At 45.4% G+C, this 23,748-nt stretch overlaps 1 protein-coding gene across 2 annotated transcripts in view; it reads left to right on the top strand.

Moving 5' to 3' along the window:
• The window catches only part of COLQ (collagen like tail subunit of asymmetric acetylcholinesterase), a gene marked incomplete at its 5' end in the record, with an annotated part of 58,382 nt that overhangs the window by 3,862 nt on the left and 30,772 nt on the right, over positions 1-23,748 (top strand). The window contains 2 exons of one of the 2 annotated variants that reach the window (XM_081105931.1): positions 18,083-18,173; positions 22,669-22,781. In XM_081105931.1, the coding sequence (XP_080962057.1) occupies positions 18,098-18,173; positions 22,669-22,781 (189 nt within the window). Of the gene's footprint in view, positions 1-18,082; positions 18,174-22,668; positions 22,782-23,748 lie in introns of those variants that run through there. The other variant, XM_081105932.1, reaches the window with a different exon arrangement.

Genomic DNA, 23,748 nt, shown 5'->3' with positions numbered 1-23,748 from the left:
GATAAGTGAACTGTGTCCAGCATGGCCAGTGGTGAACCTGAGGAGGGGCGGTGAAGGATTAAAGAAAACAGACAAGAGAATATAGTTGGGGTCAGGTGGATCACTGTGCCTGGATGAGGACACAGTGACCCGGCCTGTAAGCTGAATCTTTATTTTATACTCAAATCACACAAAGCAAAACACGGAAGTAGTCAAGATATTTACAATGTTCTTACGAGTTTCAAATCTGCTTCTTTCCTGTTATTGCAATTCTCTGAACTCTATCAAGCTTTGTTTTGGCAGCACTTGCTGCACCTCCTGCAGCCCATATCCCTCAGCTACCTAGGGCTACAAGGTCAGACTATAAGGTCAAGCTTACATACAACCATAGCTTTTGGTTATAATTGTGCTGGGAGGGCTTTGCCCTCCAAGTTGGGACTTGTATGTGGCTTTGCCACAAGAGGACTGTGCCCTCTCGTCAGTCCGAGGCTTGATCCTGTCCAAACGCTGTAGCTGCTCTCCACAGATAAGTGTCAGATATATTTTAAAATAATTTCAATTGAACATGGCCCTAAAATTTTTAATGTCAGGAACCTTAATGTTGGTATTTTGTTTTAACCATTGCTGGGTAATACATCACCCTCACACTCAGTGGCTTAAACAGCAGTCACTTATTGAAGCTCACATGTTTGTGGGTCAACTAAGAGTCAGCTGATCTAGCTTGGGTGTGGCTGGCCCTGGCTGGGCTTACTATGGGTCTGTGGATTGACTCAGCTCCAGTAGCCCTTCACAGGTGTAGCTCAGTCAGTAGTTGTACAATTTCTAGAATGTGGTGGCACAGACTCAAGGATAATAATATTTATAGACATGCAGACCTTCCACACACTTCAATTTATGTAATTCTCACAGCACCCCTGGGATGAGTGTGACATCACTTCTACATTTTAGATGAAGCGATGATGGTTCAGAGAGGTTAAGTGACTTGCCCAAGATCACACAGCTAGTATGTGGGAAAATTGGAGGCTGGAATCCTGCCCTCTGACTCTCAGTTGGGGTCTTTTACTAATGTAGACCAAATCTGCTTATGGCCATGGATAAATAATAATATTAGATGGTAAAGTGCTATAGGTTACTTCTATTTTTTGAAAACTCAGCTCTAAATTCTTCTTAAAATCTTCATTCCTTCAATTTTTAATACTTTTCAACTACAGTTGATGTATATTATATTAATACAACATAGTGATTAGACATTTATATAACTTATAGAGTGATCACCCTGGTAAGTCTAGGACCTATCTGATACCATACATAGTTATTACTAGATTCTTTATTCTCCCCTACCTTCTCCTCAGGATATCAATGTCCAAAGCTTTTAACAAATGATTGAATTTTACTTTATACTAAAGTGTACGTGACTTTCCAGGATACTGGTGTATCTTTCCTTTGAAGGCATTTGTATTTTAACAGGGGTTAAAGTACTAAAGTATGCTCTAGTAAGATGAGCTTCAAGAAGGGTATTTTGGGTGATGAGGCCATTCTACCAGGGGAATACCACTTTACAGACATTCTCTGCAGGCACTGTGAGCCACCCTACCCTACACCCACACAGACAGTGTGGCTTCCTTCTTCCAATACCGGGCCTCTCAGGCAGGCAGGGACTCGCCAGATGATGTCGGGTCAAGGTCTCAGAGACCAGATGGTGAAAAGACCCAAATCCAGTCCTGTAGAGTGAGTCATGCGGAAGAATGGGAATCCTATCTGGGTGCTGGAATCTTTTCCAGTTGGCTGCTGAGATAGGGCTCAGAGCAGGAGTTTTGTGACCTTGTAGGACATGATGTCTAGCCCAGCACTCTCCTGACTAGAAGTCAGTGAGGACACCACTTGGGAACCAATCATGGTCTTGGCAGTAGATTATGGGCCATTTGTTTGTATCTGATGCTGATCAGCTACTGTTTAATGTTCTCAGCCATCTCCTCCTATTTAGCTCCCCATATTTCAAGATAATATAATCAGTGAGAATTCTTACAGTAGAGGGCTCTCCAGGGGTCCCAGCTTTCCCACTTCTTCCCACCCAGGCGTCTGAATAAAGCTGTGACTCATCTCCAACTCAGACATCCAGAGTGGTGGGTGTGAGAGATGGGAGGCCTTCCCTTCAGATACCCAGGACCAAACTCCCACATTGACATTCACCACACTCAAGCCTGCTTTCCTCAGATCTACAACCACCGCTGCCACAACCATACAAAAACAAGGCAGCTGTAAAATGAAAAGAATTCCCTTCTAACTTCAGTGAGTCACCAAATAAGCTGGTGTCCCGTCTTCTTAAAATGTAGTTCACATCATAAATACTCATATGATTCTTATAATTGGTACTTATTATCTCCAAACCTCTCATCTGCAAAGCATTTTCACAGCTACAGTTGTATTTGCTCTTCATAGCAGTCCTTATATGAAGGGTCTTGGGTTTGAATCCTGACTCTTGGTTATCTGCTATGTGATTGTGGGAAGGTCACATCACAAGTTGTGCTGAGCTCCAAATTCCTCATCTGTAAATGGGTGTGATAGTCTCCATTTCAAAGGATTGCTATGAGGATTGATTGATTCAACAGATATTTGATAAGTGCTGGATATATTAGTATACTTGGAACAGGGATGCAGCAGTGGCCAGACAACAGTACCCCACCCACATGGCCTTCCTATCAGCACCCTGAGAAGAACCTGTCCAGGCTAGCCTGCTGGTCCCAGGAGGTGGCTGGAAGACCCTGCAGCAGACCTGAAGCTCATACACACTAGCTGCCCAAGGACCAAATCCAGTCTGAGTTAGCCATTTTCAGCCTTCATGCCATAGTACTAAAAAAGAAAGTGAGAGAGAGAGAGAGAGAGAGAGAGAGAGAGAGAGAGATTTTAAAATTTTACCTTAGTTGCTAACATTTAAGAATGAAGTGTTGCAACTTTTTAAAAAAATGTTTTCTGATGTCTCTTAAAAACAATAAACCACTTGAAAACCAGGATGACTTGGCAGTCCCTGACCACACCTCTGGTCTACCTTCCTTAGTCCATCTACCTGTCTAGCCCCATCTGGCCATGTGACTTTTTAACCTCGGGGTCGGAAGCTCTGCTGGCTTGGACTCTACCCACTCCTCCTGTACCAGTCTTGGGGCATTTTCCCAGAACTCCCAAGCTCTGCAAAACTCAGTTTGAAAGTCAGTGTTCTAGATCAGTGGTTCTCAAGCACTGTGTTGTAGTAAAATATAGAAATGTTTAAAAATGCTTAAAGAATGTTAGAAAAGTTGGGACACACTGGTTCTCGGCTTTGGCTAGACAGAAGAATTACCTGAGATGCTTTCCAGAAGCCCCGTGTCCAGACTGAACAGACTAAATTAAGTAAATCAGAATCTCTGGAGCCTGGGATCGGGCAGTGATGGTGTTTAAAGTCTCCAGGTGATTCTGTTGTCCATCCAGAGTTAACCATTGAACTATAGCCAGCATCAGAATTGCCTAAATGTTTGTTAAAACACAGACTGCTGGGCCTCATTCCTGGAGTTGGATCCGGCATGTCTGGAGTGGGGCACAGGAGTTTGCATTTGTAATAAGATCCCAGGTGCTGCTGATGCTGCTGTCCACAGAATTGAGAAATGCTGCTCAAGTTTGCCTCTGAGTTCCTGTATTAGTTTCCACTCAGTGTCACATTGCCCTTTTCTGCGTCAAATCTTCCTCTGCCTCTCTCTTATAAGGATGTTTGAGATTACCTGGGTAACCTCTCCATCTTAAACCTCTCAATTTAATCATACCTGCAAAGTTCCTTTTGCCATATAAGGTAACATTTACAGGTTCCAGGAGTCAGGATCTGGACCTCTTTGGCAGCCATATTTCAGCCTACCACAGTTACCTTTTCCCTGCGTAAAGTGTCCTACAAGTGCTTTTTGTAACTGATGTCAGCATCAAAGTCACAGATGTCTATACTGTCTTCATTTGGGTTCCTTCCCAGAGCAGACCCTGAGACAAGAACTTGGGTGCAAGTTGTTTATTTGTGAGGTGATTCCAGTTGAGCAGTGGGAAGGCAAGACAGGAAATACAAGGGGAGTTCATGAGCAGATTCTGGGGACCTCCAGGAGACTGGGGACTGGGGTATTTATCCACCAGCTCCTGGGGACATGCTTGCCCACAGCAACTCCCATGGCTGGAGAAGCTCTCTTGCATAGTCACAGGTGCTTGTGGCCAGAGCTGAGGCCACAGGGCTGATGAACGCTGAGGGATATGGCCAGGGAGTGACAGCATCTGCCGTAGATACTTAGAGAGAGCAGCTGTGGTTCTGCTGGCCCTAGCACAGTGGCCTGCCCCATCTTCCCCTTCTGTGCAGTGGCAGTTACAGTTCAGCACTCCCTGCCTGATACAGGAGCTGGGGGCCAGTTGCTAGAGGAGCCCCCATTCACACTAATAAAGCTGCCTTGCATTGAGCACTTTCTATTTGCTAGATACTTCATATGACTTCTAATCTTCACAATTTCACAAGCCATTGGTACCCCCCATTTCACCAAAGGGGAAACTAACCTTCAGAGAGATGCAGTGCCAGGGACAAAATTTCAAATCACGACTTTTAAATTTTTTTTTTATTGTTTGAAGTATTACATATGTCTCCTTTTTTCCCCCATTGACCCCACCCCGGCCACTCCCACCCCCCAGGACAAGCCCCCACTGCCCCAGTGTCCATGTCCATTGGTTATGCTAATATGCAGGCATACAAGTCCTTTGGTTGATCTCTTACATCCCCTCCTCCCCCGCCCCTGCCTTCCCTCTGAGGTTTGACAGTCCGTTCGGTGCTTCTCTGTCTCTGGATCCATTTTTTTTCATCAGTCTATGTTGTTCATCATATTGCACAAATGAGTGAGATCATGTGATATTTCTCTTTCTCTGACTGGCTTATTTCATTTAGCATAATGCTCTCCAGGTCCATCCATGTTTTTGCAATTGGTAAAAGTTCCTTCTTTTTTATAGCAGCATAGTATTCCATTGTGTAGATGTACTACAGTTTTTTAATCCACTCATCTGCTGATGGGCACTTAGGCTGTTTCCAAATCTTAGCTATTGTAAATTGTGCTGCTATGAACATAGGGGTGCATATGTCCTTTCTGATTGGTGTTTCTGATTTCTTGGGATATATTCCTAGAAGTGGGATCACTGGGTCGAATGGGAGTTCCATTTTTAACTTTTTGAGGAATCTCCATACTGTTCTCCACAGTGGCTGCACCAGTCTGCACAAATCAGGACTTCTTGATCTCCAAATCATTGCAGAGGCAAAATAGCCTTGTGGTTAGGAGAAGGGCATCTGGTGCCACCCAGCCTGGGTTCAAATGTTGTGTTTCCCTTAGCTCTGTGATGTCAGGCAGACAAATCACCCTCTCTGTGCCTCAGTTTTCCCATCTATAAAATCCGGCTAAAAGTGGGATTTACCTCACAGATCAGTTGTGAAGATTACGTGGGCTAATTATGAATATGAAGTACTTAAAAATAATACCTGGTATGTGATATATAAACCTTTTCAGAACCTCTCAGTGTCTACACATGCCAAGAGGTTCATGATTTCCCCTAAGATGCATGTGTGTCAAGAGGCAAAAGTCCCAAATAACTTTTTGCTGAAGTTAAGGCAAGTTAAGGCAAAAAGAAGGGCTCAGCTTTTATCCATTGTCCATTTGTGAATCAGTCCCAAAGTAGAGGCACGTAGACCAGGGAAGGAATCTCTTCTCGTGGTGACTGGCCTTCCCAGATGGCTTTAAAAATACACCTGGCCCTATTCCATTTCCTAGCCTGGAGCACACAGCTCCATTCAATCTGGCACTTATGTCTCCATGGCAACCAACATAAGCACAACGTGTGACCGCACGTTGGGAGCTGGCAACAGCTGAAGGAGAGGCCTCATGGCTGCTGTGGGCTTTGCACAGTAAACCAGCTGGGGTCTGAAAAAAAGAGGGAAGCACAGAAAGAAACATGAATGTGAGTTGGACAGGTTCCTCCCCTTCCAGGCCTCCCCCTCTTTTTCCTGCTTATCCTCCAGTGCCATTCACCTGGTATCTTTCTGAGAAGTCTAGAGAAAGCCCCAGCATGCTGCAGCTGGTAGTTCTCTCTTGGGACACATGCTCCAGGAGGGACCTACCAGGAGTCTCAGACCTGGCATGGCGCTTCTTGGGGACCCAGGAGGGTGGGGATGGAGTGACGATGGCCATCCTACCTGTGGAGACCTACCTGCCCAACTGGGGCTTTCTTACTTTGCTGTGGATTTGGTCAAGTGTTTGAACTTGTCCCTATATGAGGGGACTGTGGGGTGGGGTCACTGTTGTTGAGGATTGACACTGGGCTGCCCTTTTGTAACCAAACAGAAATGGCTCATTTTGAGATCAGTCATACCGGGCTGGCCTTCAAAAAAGCTTCTTTTTTAAAAAAAAAAATATTTTTATTAATTTCAGAGAGGAAGGAAGAGGGAGAGATAGAAACATCAATGATGAGAGAGAATCATTGATTGGCTGCCGCCTGCACGCCCCCCACTGGGGATTGAGCCCACAACCCGGGCATGTGCCCTTGACCAGAATCGAACCTGGGACCCTTCAGTCCGCAGGCCGACGCTCTATCCACCGAGCCAAACCGGCTAGGGCTCAAAAAGCAATTTGCCCATCAGACGGGAAAGGCATGGGAATGTAGCAAGTCTTGTACAACGAATAAGCACCTATGGACTTCCAGCTGGAGGAATTCAGCCACATCCACCAACTAAAAACATTAAAAAAAGTATGTAAATAATTTCTTTACTTTTAATAAATTGAGTCAAAATAGAAAAAAAAAAGCTTCTTGATTCTCTGTGGTCTGTTTTTCTGAGAGCTTTGTTGGGTAAGGTCATGGTAGTGAGAGTAAAAGGTGGAAAAGACAAATGAGCTCCGTGTCCAGGGAACAGCAGGGCCCTGAGGGAACAGCGTGGGTTTGGGGGGCACGCTCCTTCACTCTCCGTGTCTGCGCATAGAAAGTGAGGGGTAGGGAGTGGAAGTTGAGTTGGCTGCCTGGACAGTCCGGGCCCTGGAAATGCTTTCCCCAAAATATCTGGAGTAAATGGTTTCTCTCCCTTTTTTCTTTTCTTTATCCAAATCAACTGCCTCAGCCCACACCTTCTCTGCTGGGCAGGCCTGAGAGTAAGAGTGCCCTGCCTGACAGATAGAGCTGCCATGCCACTGTAGTGATTGCTGCTGAGGGGGTGTGGGGACACCGAGTCAGCAGGTTGGGCAATTTGCCTGTTTACTAATGTGCTTAGAGAGGTATTGCGGCACAGTGCTGAGGCACTAAGGGAAAATTTGGGAAATTTAGCTTATTTATCTGGACCTGCCACTAACTCCTGGGATATGTGTAGTGTTGGACAAGGCATTTGCTCATTGTGTGAGACTCAGTTTCTTCATCTGCATTTGAAGAGATGGGCCAGATTTCAAAGATCTTTTTCCTGTAGACTTTCCCTGGCTTTGTGGCTAACAAAGTCAAATTTGCTTGCTCATTTCCACACTTAGCACCTACCCAAAGAAGGGGCCTTGACACATGTTTCTCTTCTGAGCATTGGCACCTGAGTACCCATGAAGAGAGTAGAAGGCATGGGTTCACATTCAGACAGCTCTGGACTTGAGTGACTTCTTCATGATGCACTAGTGGAGTGATCTTGGCCAAGTGGTCTTGGTTTCATTTTTTTTTTTTTTATAATTAAATCTTTATTGTTCAGATTATTACATTTGTTCCTCTTTTTTCCCCCCCATAACACCCCTCCACCCAGTTCCCACCCCACCCTCTGCCCTCACTCCCCACCCACTGTCCTCATCCATAGGTGTCCAATCTCTTCCCGCATCTCCCACACCCCTTTCCCCCCCAAGAATAGTCAGTCCATTCTGTTCATCAGATTATTCATTCACTTGATTCTTAGATTCACTTGTTGATAGATGCATATTTGTTGTTCATAATTTGTATCTTTGGCTTTTTCTTCTTCTTCCTCTTCTTAAAGGATACCTTTCAGCATTTCATATAATACTGGTTTGGTGGTGATGAACTCCTTTAGCTTTTCCTTATCTGTGAAGCTCTTTATCTGACCTTCAATTCTGAATGATAGCTTTGCTGGATAAAGTAATCTTGGTTGTAGGTTCTTGGTATTCATCACTTTGAATATTTCTTGCCACTCCCTTATGGCATGCAAAGTTTCTGTTGAGAAATCCGCTGACAGTCGTATGGGTATTCCCTTATAGGTAACTGAGTTTCTTTCTCTTGCTGCTTTTAAGATTCTCTCTTTGTCTTTTGCTCTTGGCATTTTAATTATGATGTGTCTTGGTGTGGTTCTCTTTGGATTCCTTTTGTTTGGGGTTCTCTGTGCTTCCTGGAGTTGTAAGTCTATTTCTTTCACCAGGAAGGGGAAGTTTTCTGTCAGTATTTCTTCAAATAGGTTTTCAATATCTTGGTCTCTCTCATCTTCTGGCCCCCTATAATTCTGATGTTGGTACGCTTGAAGCTGTCCCAGAGGCTCCTTACACTATCTTCGTATTTTCAGATTCTTTTTTCATTTTGCTTTTCCGGTTGGGTGTTTTTTGCTTCTTCGCATTTCAAATCTTTGACTTGATTCTTGCGCTCCTCTGGTCTGCTGTTGGGAGTCTGTATAATATTCTTTATTTCAGTTGGTGTATGCTTAGTTTCTAGTTGGTTCTTTATCATAGCATCGAGGGTCTCATTAGATTTCTTGTAGATCTCATTAAGTTTATCGGCGGCTTCTAGACAGTTCTTGAGAGACCTTAAAAGTGTGGTTCTGAACTCTATATCCTCCATGGACAATTTTGTACTGTTTCTTTGTCTCTGCATTTTTTATGCTTTCTTGGTGCACCCTCTAGTGGTCTTTGTGCGCAGTCTTGTTGTAGTTAAGCCTTGATTGTTGTAGTTGATACTGGGGGGATTTGACCTCCAGGCCAACTGGCTGTGAAAATCAGCTGTGTCTGCAGTGGGAAAACTTCTGTCTTCTGGGGAGGTGCTAATCTAGCCTTTGCCTGAGGCTATCGGCAAATGGCTCTGTGCAGGGCTGGGGCGGGGTGGGTCGCACGGGATCAACAGGGTGGGCCTGAGCGAGCAGTTATGGCGGCTCTCAGTCCTGTCCCCAGAGGCTCTGCCTCTCAGAGTCCCAGCAACCGCTGCAAACCTCGGAGAGAAAGCTGCCCTTGCGTTCCGACCGATACCAGACAGTCCCGCTTCTCCCGTTTGAGTCTGGGTCCCTAGAGACTCGCCCAGAACTGGAGCTCAGGGCCTGAGCCTCCCTCCCAATTGAAAACGACAACCGCGCCCTCAGCCACCAGCCCGCTCCACGCGCACCTCCGCACCTTTGTATTTTCCACACTGCGCCTCCTCTGAGTCTGGGTATGTTCTCTTTCCTTCTAGTTGAAGAATTTCCCCTCAGCCAGCTTTCCTGTGGTTCTGGGTGATGTCCGTTCCATCTTTTAGTTGTATTTTTGAAGTGGTTGTTCGAGGCAGCAAACTCCGGTGTTTACCTATGTCGCCATCTTGGTTCTCCCCGGTTTCATTTCTTAACATCTCAGTTTCCTTCTCTGTAGAATGGGGATAATAAGAATACTTACCTCATTAGATGGCAGTGAGGACTCAACAAGTTAACAGGTAGAGCTTTGCTCTGCTCCTGGAACCTAGTTATGCTCTCAGTTACTGGTTGCAGCATTATTCCACATGGTGAGAGATTTGGAGTCCAGGCCATTTGCTTCTTCCTGGGATGTTTCACTTCTACTCTAAGTGCACCTGCTCTTGTTTGATGGCTGGAGAGAATTGCTCATGGTGCTAAAGAGTCCAGTTTCAGAATTCAGAGTCTCCATTGAGAGCCTGTTATAGTACAGTAGATGGGCTATGGAATTGGAGGTCTGGGCTCAGAAGTCCTGCTCTATAGGGACCTTGAATGTCAGAGCTTAGGTTCTCCACACCTGGAAAAGGGGGATGAAATAGAAGATAATTTGAGGGATTATTGTCAAGGTCAAAGGAGAAAGCATTGGAGGGCCTAGCTCTGAGTTGTACTCAGGGGTTGTTGTGCCTTGAGGGGTGACACTGGACTCTCATGACCTGCAAAGCCTAGACTCACTCCTGAGGACAATAACAGCCTCCTGAGTTCTCAGCAGAAAAGCCTGCTGATACCCAAAGTCCACCCCAGGTGGCCCTCCCTGCAGCTCTGAGGGAGAAAGCTCACTTCTCAGACAGAGAGGAACTCACTAGGAAACTCCCAGGTTGCTACAGTCCTGAGAGTGTCCACCCTTTGGAAATTGTGCGATCCTGTGCGGAACCTAGCTGGTAGGACAAGCCGCTTCCTGTACCCAATTCATCCATGTCAGGAGAACGGGGCTCTGTCCACACAGCACCTGCCTTTTATACAATGAAAGCTTTGTCCCCTTCAACAGAGAAAGTAGATGCCAAATCACCAGGCCTGACAGTGTGGGTCCTCCTAGGCAATCGGAGCAAGATTATTAAATATGAAATTTTCCAATGGAATGCCAGCAAGTGGTGACTGATTTGACAAATATACTCAGTTTTCTGTCCATACACCCATTTGCTGCCATTTTGCATCTTGTTCAATTTTTTTTCTAAGTGAGGCAATAAAATCCACTTAATTGATTCAGATCCTCTATTATTATTACCATGTTTACATCTGTCTTTCTATCTCTAAATTAATTCTAACTATTGAGATACATACCTTTTGATATACTTCCCATCTCTCAAATGGCCAATAGTTATTGCACCTCCTACTTACTCTATACTTAACTATTATATTGAACAAGAAGATTCATAAGACAAACTAACTCAAGGAGCTCATAATCTATTTGTGACATTAAAATAGCATAGATGAAGTAGTTAATGAGGAGTGAAGTGCATCACTGTGGTAGTGTCTCAGACACACAGGTAGTTGGAGTTTCTATGACAGCAGAGCAATTAGGACAAGGAGACAACTGATCTGGGTTCTGGTCACAACCCCACCACATACCTGGGCATTTCTTTGAACCTCAGTTTACTGATCTAGCAAATGGAGAAAATATTAACAAGCCTGAAGGCTGTTATAGGCCAGTGCTTAGCACGTAATAAATGTTCAGTATATGTTACCGAGTATTGTTATGGTTGGCATTTGCAAGCTACATAACGATAATTTAAAGGATGTTTTTATTGTCTGCTTTAGGTCAGATAAAATGTCTTCTGGAAAATAAACAAACAAATGAACTTACACCAGAATAAATTATAAATGAATTGGGATTTAAATATAAAATATTAATTATAAAATTATTAGAAGAAACCCTGGGAGATTTTGGGAATAATGTGAGTCTGTAGAAAAACCCAGATGCCATTGAAAAATAAAAGGCTTCTACAATAAATTCTACTACCTAAAAAAATTGTATGGGAAAAACAACAAAAAATAAAGCCCAAAGGCCAAAACAAACTGGAGAAATATTTGCAAGTCATATAATATAGTGCCACTTTCCTTCTATATAAGAAGAAGAAAAAAAAAGACCAAAAACCTCATGGAAAAATGAAAAAGGTACATGTGAAAAATCTCCAGTCTCATTCACTGTAAGAGAAGTGCAAATTAAAACCACACTGAAAATATCATTTTTTTGTCTCTCAGATGGGCAGAATTCAGGTCTGACATCTCATGTGCTAATGAGGGTGTGTGGACACAGATATGCTCGTCCTCTGCTCATGGGAGGGATGTGGATTGATGGAGGCTTTGTAGAGATGAATTAGCCTATGTATGTAAAAATTACAAATTTACACACTTGTTGGCCCAGCAGCTCTATTGTAGGGATTCATACAATGGACATGCTCACCAACATGGACAAAGATGCATGCAGAAGGTTATTTTGTTGTATCATGTTTTATATCAGCAAATGCTTACCCACCACCCAAATGGATATCAGTATGGGTCAGAACAGGGCAGGGTGAACAAACTATGGTTCTTCTAAATGAAGGAATATTATGCAGCCATAGGAAGGAATGTGGATGCATTTATGTAGCTACACAGAATAATATTTTACAAATACCATGGAAAAACCGAGAGAAGACCATATGTATGTTATTATATGGCTAGGACTTCCAGTACTATGTTGAATAAGAGTGGTAAAGTGGACATCTCTGTCTTGTTTCTGTTCTTAGGGGAAATGGTTTTAGTTTTTCCCCCTTAAGTATGATGTTGACTGTAGGTTTTTCGTATATGGCCTTTATTATATTGAGGTATGATCCCCCTATTCCCACTTTGCTAAGAGTTTTTATTTAAAAAAGGGTGTTGGTTTTGTCAAATGCTTTTTCTGCATCTATTGGTAGGACTTTGTGATTTTTGTCTTTCAATTTGTTTATGTGATGTATCACATTTATTGATTTGCGAATATTGTACCCAGTCTTGCATCCCTGGAATAAATCCCACTTGGTCATGGTGTATGATCTTTTTAATGTATTGCTGGATCTGATTTGCTAATACTTTGTTGAGGATTTTAGCATCTATGTTCATGAGGGATATTAGTCTGTATTCTCTTTGTAGTGTCTTTATTTGGTTTTGGAATTAGGCTAATAATTTGACTGAGAAGCTCACTGGTTGAATTGAGTCCAAGGAGCTCAGCCTGAGGTCCCCTACTTTCTGGAATTCAAGAATTTGAGTGACTCACATGGACTGGTGTGTAGAAATGTCTGTTTGTGCCAGCGGGCAACCAGGGACCACCCAGAGACCCTGCTCCCTCCCCACCATCTGCTGTGAAACCTCAGATAGCAAACACTGGAGTTGGTGGGGCAGGGATGGGGGGCTCTAGGGAAAGGGTTAAGTGAGCCATGTGGTTTTGAATCACAAGTGTCTTCAGAGCTAAGATGTCACTATGGAAAAATAAAGGCATGGAAATGTGATGGTTGGAAACACAGGGTCTTTCCACTCCGCCCCAGTTGTCAGCAGGTGTTGGAAATAACCCACCCTTTGGGCCCGATGCAGCTGGACGGTTTTGTCTCTGACCTATGGCCAGATCTCCAGAATAACTGTAGAAACTTGGCCTCCCCTGTCAAGCCATAGCAGAAGATTTAATAGCACTCACAGATTTATGCTGGCCGCTGTAATCAAATTCAGAGCCAAGGCGCAGCCAGCCTTGGGAAGGTTTCTTGATGTTCCTTGGCTCCTAATAACATTGTCTCCTCCTTCCTCCCTATTTACCATATACCATTTGGTCAAATTAGAACTTGAAGTCAAGAAAGCAGATGCCTTCCTCTAGATAAGGTCCAAAAAAATTCCCTTGTGGGAGGAAAGAGGAATGGACCTGTCTCCTTGAATCTGTGCACAGAGGAGTCACTTTGATATATGATTTACCAAAATAATGACCAGTAAGGGATGATTTTCTTTCATCCTGCAGCTGGGGCAGACTTTTTCTCCTCAAAGCATTTCTACAAGGGGCAGAGGAGAATGTCTTTCTCGTGTTTTTTTGTGGAGATGCAATTACCTGCTCATGGTCTCCCTAATGAGTGTCTCCAGGCACCTCCAGATATTTGCCAACAAAGATGTTGGACCAACCCATCCCCAATCCTAACCCTTGTGAAGGTATCATCTGATCTTCTGTTGCCTACTTAAAATTATTTTATTCTTTTTTATTATGAAAATATTTAAACATTCAAAAAAAAGTGGAAAGATTTGTCCATGGAACACCACTGTTAAGGACTGAATTGTGTACCTCCCCAAATCCATAATTTGAAGCCTTAACCCCAATACTTCAATGTGGCTGTATTTGGAGATGAGGCCTTTAAAAAGGTGATAAGGTTAAATGAGGACATAAGGGTGGACCCTAATCCAATATGACTAGTGTCCTTAGAAGAAGAGGAAATTTGGGCAGTGACACCAGGGATATGCAAAGGGAAGACCATGTGAGGACACAGTTAGAAGGCAGCCATCTGCAAGCCAAGGAGAGAAAGAGGCCTCAGGAAAAAAAAAAACAAAAAACCTTCCAACACCTTAATTTGCACTTCCAGCTTTCAGAAGTGTTAAAAATAAAATTCTGTTGTTTAACATGCCCCCATCCCCCCGGTACAGTATGCCCACTGCATGGATTCTGTAGTCATTACCATTTTGCTATATTTATTCTATCATATATTTGTTTATCCATCTTATTTTTTGATGGATTTCAAAATGAGTTGCAGATTCTTTGCCCACTTTGAATACTGAACTATTCAATGGAGAGGGTAAATGCACATTTGATTGAAGGCCAGTAGCACATATGACTGATCTCTCTTTGTGGCCGGGATACTGAGGGAGGCAACTACAACCCTACAATGTGAGTTTACAAATCAGGAGATGGGGACCCAAAGATGAGTCACTGTAAGGCTTGATTAGGAAGACATGGAACTGGGTGGGTGTTGGGAAACTCCTCCAACTTCAGCTGGTGGAGGCGGAGCCTGCCATTTGTGCTGAGGTTCTCTACGCATTCTCTTTGGCTGGTGGGAGGCAGGTCACTACTTGATGCTGATAACCAATTCTTTAGAAGTCTCCAGGGTTAGACATCTGGATTTAATCCTGGCTTAATACCTACTGGCTGTGTGTGTCCTAAGTCTCTGAGCCTTGTCTGAAAATGAAGATGATAGTGCTAATACATACCTGGGGGGTTGTTGTGGAGATCAGAAGGGCAGTGAATGCTTACAGAATGCTTCCCATGGTTGGCACCTCACTACTGGGGTAGGAGAATGCTGTCCGCTGGGATACACAAGCACCCACATTTTAGTGACTTGATCTAATCAAAATTTCTACTCACTTAGCTTTCCAGTGTCCCTGTTATGGGGCTCTCCTCATGGGGATTCTCTCTCCACTGACCTAACAGGATTCTTGCTAAAACTGGACTCTGCAAGGACAGGCACAGAAGCCCAGTTCAAAGCTTTGTTGAGAGCCTGGCCAACATTTGGTCAAGGAGAGAGTCTTTGTCAGTGGGAAGGTAAAACTCATGTGCTCCAACTTACTCCTCTGCCCACCTAGGTTTGGGTGGGATAGTCAACTTGAGGTGCCCTGGGCTGGTGGGAGCCCAGGCTCTATCCCCAAAATTCAGATGGCTTTGCCTGGGAACTCCAGGCCCTTGGGAAGGGTGCTGAGCTCTCCATGCCACACAATCCACCGCACAGCCAGGTTAGGAGACACGGCAGGGAAAGGTACAAGGCAGGCTTCGCTTTGGTGGGAACCAGCAGGAAACAGGCCTGCATGTGCCAGCAGTGGGGACAGAAGTTTCTGGAACAGTGCCCAGGGAGGTGGAATTCCAGAAGTGGTCTTCTGACCTGCTTGATAAATACCAGAGCTGCAATTAAGACAAAATACTATGAATATGACACCTGCTGACAGCTGCAGGAAGATCCGGAAACTTTTATTATGAATTATATTTGCAGGCAGCCCTGCTGTGGTAAGCTGGTGCTTGGGCCAAGGAACCTGAAGGAACTCAGCAGGCCAGCTGCCTCGAGGGCAAGGGTTGCCCTCCAGGGGAGAGTGGGGGAGAGTGTGATCATCCCTGTTTAGGACCCTCTGAAGGACCATTGTATCTCAGTCCTTGATAGAAGCCAGAACTGGAAAGGGCTTAGAGCTCATCTTGTCCAATGCCACCAAGGCCCAGTGCAGAAGTGAGTGTCCAAGGTCACACAACAAGTTTCTGACCATACCAGGGCTGGAGACCAGGATTCCTTATCCCAAGCTGATTGTAGGGCAGTTAACAGTCGTCAAGCATTCGACTTAAGGAAATTCAACTGTTAGTGCTCTGAGAGACAGTCAGAGAATGAGACAAAGTTAGAGATAGGGAGACACAGAGTGTGAGAGGAGACAGGAAAATTGTAGAAAAGAGAAACAGAAAGAGACATTCGTGAGCCTGAGTCATTAGGTTCAAAATAAAGGTTTGAGCACCTGCAGAGTTGGACAGGACCTCAGAGGTCGTCTAGTTCAGTAGCCGGCATTTTTACAACGATGAAACAAAGGTTAAGTTGAGTGGTTTACTTGTGTAAACCTTTTAAGGAAAACTTGAATGCCAAACGGTAAAAATAAATAAATAAATAAACATTTTGTTACTAAAAGTGGCAAAAATTAGATTTCTAAGGGTTTTTAAAATTAGGCTTGAAAAATGAGGAGGTGCAGGAATATAACCCAGCATGGGGTGATTTGAGAAAATGTGAAGCAGATATTTCAGCAACCGTCTGAGATTCCAGATGGAGCACCCCATGCCCTCTGTGCTGCTTTCTCTAATGTCTGAGACTCTAGATTTCTGAGAAATGCCCCAGAAAAGGAAAAGAGCCTAACTCTTTCTTCCCTCGCTCCTCCCATCTTGTTACTATCAAATCTCTGATTTCAAAGCTTAGCTCAAATGCCACCTCTTCCAGGAAGCTTTTCCTGATTTCCCTCTTGAATTCCCTGCCCCAACTGGTACTCATCACTTCCTCCTGTTAGTCCCCTCTAGACACCCAGCTCCATGTTATAGCCTCTTTTCTTTGCCCATCTCATACCATAGTTATCTTTGAACATATTGATAAAAGAGCCCCTCTTCTAAGCCAGGAACTCCAAAGGCCTTAGCTCTAATCCTCACAGCAAAGCAGCAAGGTGTGTTTCACTATACCCACTTTACAGAGAAGAGAGCTGAGATGCAGAGGGTGGTCATTTCCTCGAAGTCAAACAGCTAGTAAGTGGCAAAGCCAGGACTCCAGCCCAAGTTTGCCTGATTCCAGGGCCTGTACTCTTTCCACAACACTGCACAAGGGCAGGATCTGTGTCTAGTCATTGTGTCTTGTACACATTTGGTACTCAGTGTGCATTTTTGAATGAATGAAAGAGTAAATGTATGAATGAATACAAGAATTACCCTTCCTTTGAAAACTATATCTCAGAGGTCAGCAAACTACAGCCTGGGTTCCAAATCCAGCTTGTCTCCGATTTTTATAAGTAAAGTTTTATTACCAGCACAGCCATACCCATTCCTTCATGTATTGTCTATGTCTGCTTTTCATGTACAACATGAGTTATCTCATAACAGAGGCTATGTGGCCCATGGAGCCTAAACTATTTTCTATCTGGCCCCTTCCAGAAAAAGTTTACTGACTTCTGCTATGGTCTTTACTAAGCTGGTTAAAACAACAGTGCTTATTGCTAAATACTAATAATCTCATCTCTATGATCTAGAATAGTGTTTGGGGGGGGGGGGCTATGCATATGTGTGTGTGCATGCTTGTGCATTGTATACATGTATCTTGTATATGCCCCTTTATTATTTTACAGGCAGGCTTCATCTAAAAAGGTTTACCCCATAGGCCCTTTGGAAATATGTATATATTTAAATTAAGTTTAGCCGAAACCGGTTTGGCTCAGTGGATAGAGCGTTGGCCTGCGGACTGAGAGGTCCCAGGTTCGATTCCGGTCAAGGGCATGTACCTGGGTTGCGGGCATATCCCCAGTAGGAGATGTGCAGGAGGCAGCTGATCGATGGTTCTCTCTCATCGATGTTTCTAACTCTCTATCTCTCTCCCTTCCTCTCTGTAAAAAATCAATAAAATATATTTTAAAAAAAATAAATAAATTAAGTTTAGCTTGATTGGCAGCACCTTGGCATAGACATGGTGAAGACCAAGGGACCCTGGCAGCAAAGACCTTCCCTGAGCAGAGGAGGGCAGACTCCCCAGGCAGTGGCAATGGGTGTGGATTTTGAAGCTTGCCAGCACAGATTGTCACGGCAGTGTTTGAGCTGAATGAAAAGCAGCCTGTGTGATCGATTACACCCTGTTTCATCTCTGCTCCCAGTGGCAATCAGTATCCCAGGCTCCCAACCTCACCTCCTCCCCTGGGCCAAGAGCACTCTTTCTCTCCCAAGCCGCCCCCTAGTGCAGCCTCCTGAGAGGCCAGCACACTGCTTACCATTCCTGCTCCTGGGAGCTCAGGACTGGCCTCTGGACCCTTGGCATCTGGACCAGGAGCAGCACCAAAGCAGGGATTGGCCGGCTCCTACCCCAAGTGCCCGGCAAGCCAGGCACTGGGACCTCTCGGGGGCGTGCCAGATCTCAGCCTGTCGCCAGCATGTGCTTTCTGGCCAGTCCGCCTTTGGCCTTGCCCACAATGACAGGCCCATCACTCAGCCTCACTCATCTGCTCACCATCTCAGGACTGCTCTGTTACTCAGCTTGCTGCTTGGGTGAGTTGTGTGTGTGCGTGTGTGTGTGTGTGTGACATGCATGTGCAGTTACATGCGTGTATGCATTGTTTTGGAAAAAAAGACTCTCAAAAAGCAGACTTGTTTTGGGAGCCTGCAGCAGCCTTTAAATCTTAAAGTTCTCAGCCTGTGTTGGAATTGTAACCTAAGGGGTTTGACGGTGGAGAGGGGTTGGGGGTCAGCATACATGCTCGTGTGTGTGTGTGTGTGGGTGGGTGTGTGTGTGGGTGTGGGTGTGGGTGTGCACGCGCACGCCCCTCTCTCGACCTTGACTTCAGAGAGGCAGGCTGGCAGCTGCCCTTGCCTTGGCTCTGGAGTAACATTGTGTTCTGTGGTCTGGGGCCAGCCCTCGTTTGGGGGGCTGGGAAGCTCTCCATCGTGCTCCCCCTGACTGGCCTGGGTCATGCCCCTCACTATCCCAGGGGCCAGAGCCACCAAACCGCCCAATTGTTGTGGGTTGTGTTCTCACCTGCCCCCCACACCTGCTCAGGAGCAAATTGGAAGATGGCAAATTCTCATATGGTCTTTCAGAGAGGTTCAAATACCTTCCACTTTTAGGATCAGAATTTGTGTTTCAAGGTGTATGAGGTTTGGGTGGGGATTGAAGGAAAGTTGTAGGGTAACATCTTCTCTGGATTATGTGAATTGGGGAAACCCAGGCAAATTGCAGCCAGAAAAAATGAGAACTTGACTGTAGCTGAGCCATCTCAGTCAGGGTCCAAACACAGTGATGCTGCGCTCATCACCTTTCCTCTCCTCTTCGCAGGTTCCTCAGAAAGTCAGGGAAAGGCCCGAAAGCTGGTGGAGGAGGAGGAGGAGGAAGGTGAACGGTCCACCAACTGCATGAGCAGTTGCAGAATAGTTAACATGTGGCTGCATCTTTCATTTTCCCAACCTGCAAAGACAGGATGTTTATGTCATTTTTCTCCTTTGGTAGCTTCTAATGACACATTTGCTTGATTTGGGGTGTGGTGCGGGGGTGCTTCTCGATACAAAAAAGGAGGCAGAAACAAAAAGGGCTGTTTGTAGTACCCTAGTCATGGGCTGGACTTGTGAGTGGGAGATCCAGATGGACACGGTGTTGATCCTGGTGTCAGATGCATAAAAAGTACTTGGATGATAGTTTGGGCCAAGCTCCTTGTGGCCCAGGTGGGGAAACCGAATCTCAGATTGAAAAGGGAGTTGTGCCATGTCACAGGGTCACTTGCATCCGGACTCACACTCTTTGATCCAAGTCCCTATCTTTCCAAGAGTAAATTGGAGTGAGTCACTTTCCAAGGATGTGCTCAGAGTCAAGAGGTTATTGAGTCCAAAGGGCAAAGCCAGCATCAGCCACAGCAAAACAACCTCAATCATTTGCCCAAACTCACACTGGACTTGGCATGTTTCTGCCCGTGATTTGGCACTGCAGTGGGCATGCACAACATGACTTCAGTGCCTTTGAGTCAGGGCAGGTGGTCCTAAAATTCTGTCATTGTGAGCATTTCCAAGGCAGCTGGCAGGGCTGAGCCACATGGTGCAGACAGGTTTCTGCTCCCCATGTACATACACTCAGGGTTTTTCCATCACAGCAGAGCCGGCTGGGGCTTTTCCAGCCTGGACCCTGAGTTCAGACACGATTCCATGGAGGCAGCATAGTCCAGAGAGAGAGCCACAGGCCACTCAGATGACACCAAAATAGACATGTGAAGTCCTGGCTTAGTTGTCTGGGAAGAGGCGGGGGGTGGGGGCAAGCTGTTCCCAAACATGTCCACCTGATGGAAATATTCTGAGTTGGAATGAGCTGTAAATAAACTAGACTGTGCTAAAAACAAACATCTCCAGGGAGTTTGGGGGAGGGGGCAGAAATAGATGGTCTTCACCTGCTGAAAATGAAGTAGGTCAGGGGGGAAAGGGATGGGGCGGGGGTGAACCATGCAGATGCCTCTGCAGAAAAAGCAACCAATAATTTATGTTCACTGAAGAGTTCTCCGGTTTCCAGGAAGAAATAAGAGGTGATTGCTTTAAGCAATACAGGGTCTTTCATCAGTGGAAGGCCACACAGGGCATGGGGTGAAGGGACACATTGCCAGCCACGTATGGTCTGCAAAAAGAAATGGTCAGGAGTGCACATGAGTCACGTGAACCTGCCAGCTCCCCAGGTGTTTGCTGCTGGGAGGGGCTTTGTGCATCCTCAGCCCTTAGCTGTCTGCTGAGGCCAAGGGGAGGCAGAGGAGGCACTGCAGCTGGGGGACCCTGAGAGGGTTCTTGGGTGCTGGTGGGTGTCAGTCATCCTCCTGCACACACCTGAGATGGAGTGGAGCAAGGGAAGCTGCCCACTCCTGGCTTTAAGGAAGAAACTAGAAGAGAATACCATTGGCATTAATGTCAAGTTTTATGATTACATAGCTATATGAGTTTACCACTGAGAAAGAGAAAAGCAGCCCAGGACAGCTGGAGCAGAGCCAGGCCACGCGCTCTCCTGTCGAACGTAAATGATCTCACAGAACATCAGACAAGGTCACTCTGCACCTATAACCGATCAAGAAAGAACAAGGCCACTTTGCCCCCGTGTCAGACACAGACAAAATAAGACTATCAACCAGCCACAAAAATGACCCACTGTCCCTCTATGCTTGCTAACATGAGTGACTACTGCTGCCTGGCCAGTCCCAGCATCAGCCTCCCTTCTCCTCTAGCTAAGAATTAAGATAGTCATAGACTAGCCCTTGCTTCCTGACAGATTCCATTCCAGAGCAGGACCTGACTTTCTTCCTTATTGTCTCCTCCCAAATCACCTGCCAAAGCCCCAATCCTGGAGTAAATCCTTTCTCACGCCCTGTCACTGGGATGCTCCCTTGTTCCCCCTGGAGTGAGTGCCCCCCTCTTTGCAATGAGTCAGTAGAGACAGCTGTGTTCAGCTACAGGCGTGTTCCTCGTGGTCTTTGGATGAAGGGCACTGGTACTGTCAATCTCAGGTAGTTGCTCTGGGGGCCCTTTGCCTTCTTCTTAGCTCCTGACCTTTATTTCCACCCACATTGGAGTTGTAGTGTAGAAATCTAGGGGAAGGATTCTGGAATCAGACTGATGGGTTCAAGTCCTGGCTCTGTCCCTTCTTAGTTGTATGACCTTGGGCAATCACTTCACCTCTTTACCTCAATTAAGTGATCTGTAAAATGGGGGTGATGAGATGGTGATGATAATAATAATGGTACTTAACTCTCAGGGTTGCGTGAGGGTCAGGAAATTTCATATATGTGAAGCATTTAAATGGTGCCTTGCATGTCAGAAGTGGTTTTTTAAAAAAAATTGTTTATCAAACATTTGAGGAATATCTAGGGTATGCTAGATACTGTTCTAGTCCTTGGGGATAAAAATGGCTTCTATCCTCTGGGAAAGCAAAGGTTAGTCAGAGAGATACAAGGAAACAGATTCACCCATAGATAAAGGTTAATATAGGAGTGAACCCAAAGAAGAGCATAGCAGGACCCCTCAGCCTTAGCCTGGGAAGTCAAGGAAAGCTTCCTGGTGGAGGCAGCTCCTGACAATTCTTGATGTACAGTAAGTCTCCAGGATGTGAGAGGAGAAGGTGCGATATGAGCAGAAGGGTCTTGGCAGCTGCTCAAGCTCCACAAGCTTTACCATCTTAGGTCAGGGGCACCGTTTAGGCATCTTTCTGCCCTCCCCTAAGGGCTAACCCAGTGTCTGGCCAAGCATGTGCTCAAATGAACAAATGTTTAACACAAAATTTGGCAGATTTCCCTACAAACTAGTGCTTCCTCCGACTTTTCCATCTCATACTCTGACCACTGTTACCCTGGGTCCCCTGCAACATCAAAAGCACCCTTGATTGTTCCCCCTCTTTCGCTCCTACACCAGCCCTGGTTTTCTTCTCCTCAGTAACCTGTACATCAAGAGATTCCATGAGACAATGAAGCTCTGAGGGTCCAGGGCCCTCTCTTCTCTTCGCACCCATGTACTGAGACATTTAACTGTAACTCTCTAGTGAGCATGGGTGACACAGAATGTGTGCGTAGAGTCTGGAGTCAAATATGTATCTTAACCCGTGGCTCATGGTCTTTTGTAATCAATGCTACCTCCAGCCCTAGCTGCCTCCCTCTCCGAACACTTCCTCCCGAGCACAATATCAAAGTCGTTCACAATGACTTCCTTCTCCCCAACTATTGGGGGCACATATGAGTCTGTTTAACTTTGAATTCCTTGCCCCATCTGCAAAGTGACAAGTCACTTCCTGAAGAAGAAGAAATGGACTTTATAATAGTCAGTGTCCATGCCATTTGCTTATTTTACACATATCATCTCTCGAAGGCCAAGGGAGGCCTATGTCCAATAGCAAACAGGAGGTACACTCACATCTAACAGGTTGGGAATCAGATGGGGAAGTCTGGGGTGGCAGTGTGGGTCTCCTTGGGCACAATAGACATGACAGGGGCCTAGCCCTGCCCCATGCTAATGAGCAGCAGTTTTCTCTAAACAGCCCTTCCTGGCCTGGATCAGAAGAAACGTGGCAGCCACAAAACATGCTGCCTGCTGACACCTCCTCCGCCCCCCCTGTTCCCACCACCATTCTTCAGAGAAGGCCGAAGTCCGGTGAGTACCTTAGGACATGTGAGGAAACAGAAACCACACTACCCCACTTCCCCATCCCTCAGTCAGCTTCCTCCAGAATCTTCTCTCATGCAGCAGGTTGAGCAGGGAAGGGATATTTTCCAGCTTCTGGTAATGTCCACTCTTCCTCTGTCTTCGCTGAGTTATGGAGGGGATTCTTCTCAGCAGGGAACTGAATGTGGCCAAGTGTCCCCTCTTGGGTGAATGGATGACTTCCTAGGCTCCCATCAGCTGCTCAGATATGGAATTTCCCCTCCTGTTTGTCCTCCCACCCAAGTATCTATGGAATTCCCTTCCATGGCCTGTCTTAGACATAGACTGTTTCTGTGAGGTGACGCGGGAAATGGCCCTCCTGTAGCCAAACTGAGGTGTGAGAGGGAACAGAATTTGGAAAGAGCAGAAAAGGTGAAAGAAAAAGCAGGATGTGGGGAGCTGACCTAGAAGACAACAGGTGGGGACTTGAGAGTCTCAGATCTTTCCAGAAGCTCTTTGACTTGTACTGTCCAATACTGCCACTAGCCGTATGGCTATTGAGTTGAGCTGTGCATATAAAATACACACAGAATTGTGAGACTTCATATGAAAAGAAGATTGTAAAATATTTCATTAGTAATTTTAAATATTGAATATGTGTTAAAGTGATATTTGGGGTGGACTGGGCTAAATAAAATATATTAAAATTAATTTCACTTGTTTTCTTTACTTTTTTAATGTGGCTACCAAGAAAAGTTAAAACTGTATATGTGGTTTGCATTGGTAGCTCACATTTTATTTCCTTTGGACAATGCTGTCCCAGACATTGGAAAGAGGCCCCTGAAATGAGCTTCCTAACTCCACCATTGTGGCTTTGTAATCCATTCAAGCCAGGTGCGTCTCAAGAGCAGGTGAGAGAACAGACACTGGTGGCTAGGAAGGTCATCTTAGGATACCCATTGGGGTGTAAGAGAAG

The sequence above is a fragment of the Myotis nattereri genome (genome assembly GCF_964212035.1).
Source record: "Myotis nattereri genome assembly, chromosome: 14".
In the NCBI taxonomy this organism is placed as follows: Eukaryota; Metazoa; Chordata; class Mammalia; order Chiroptera; family Vespertilionidae; genus Myotis; species Myotis nattereri.
This window is presented reverse-complemented; position numbering and strand designations above follow the sequence as displayed.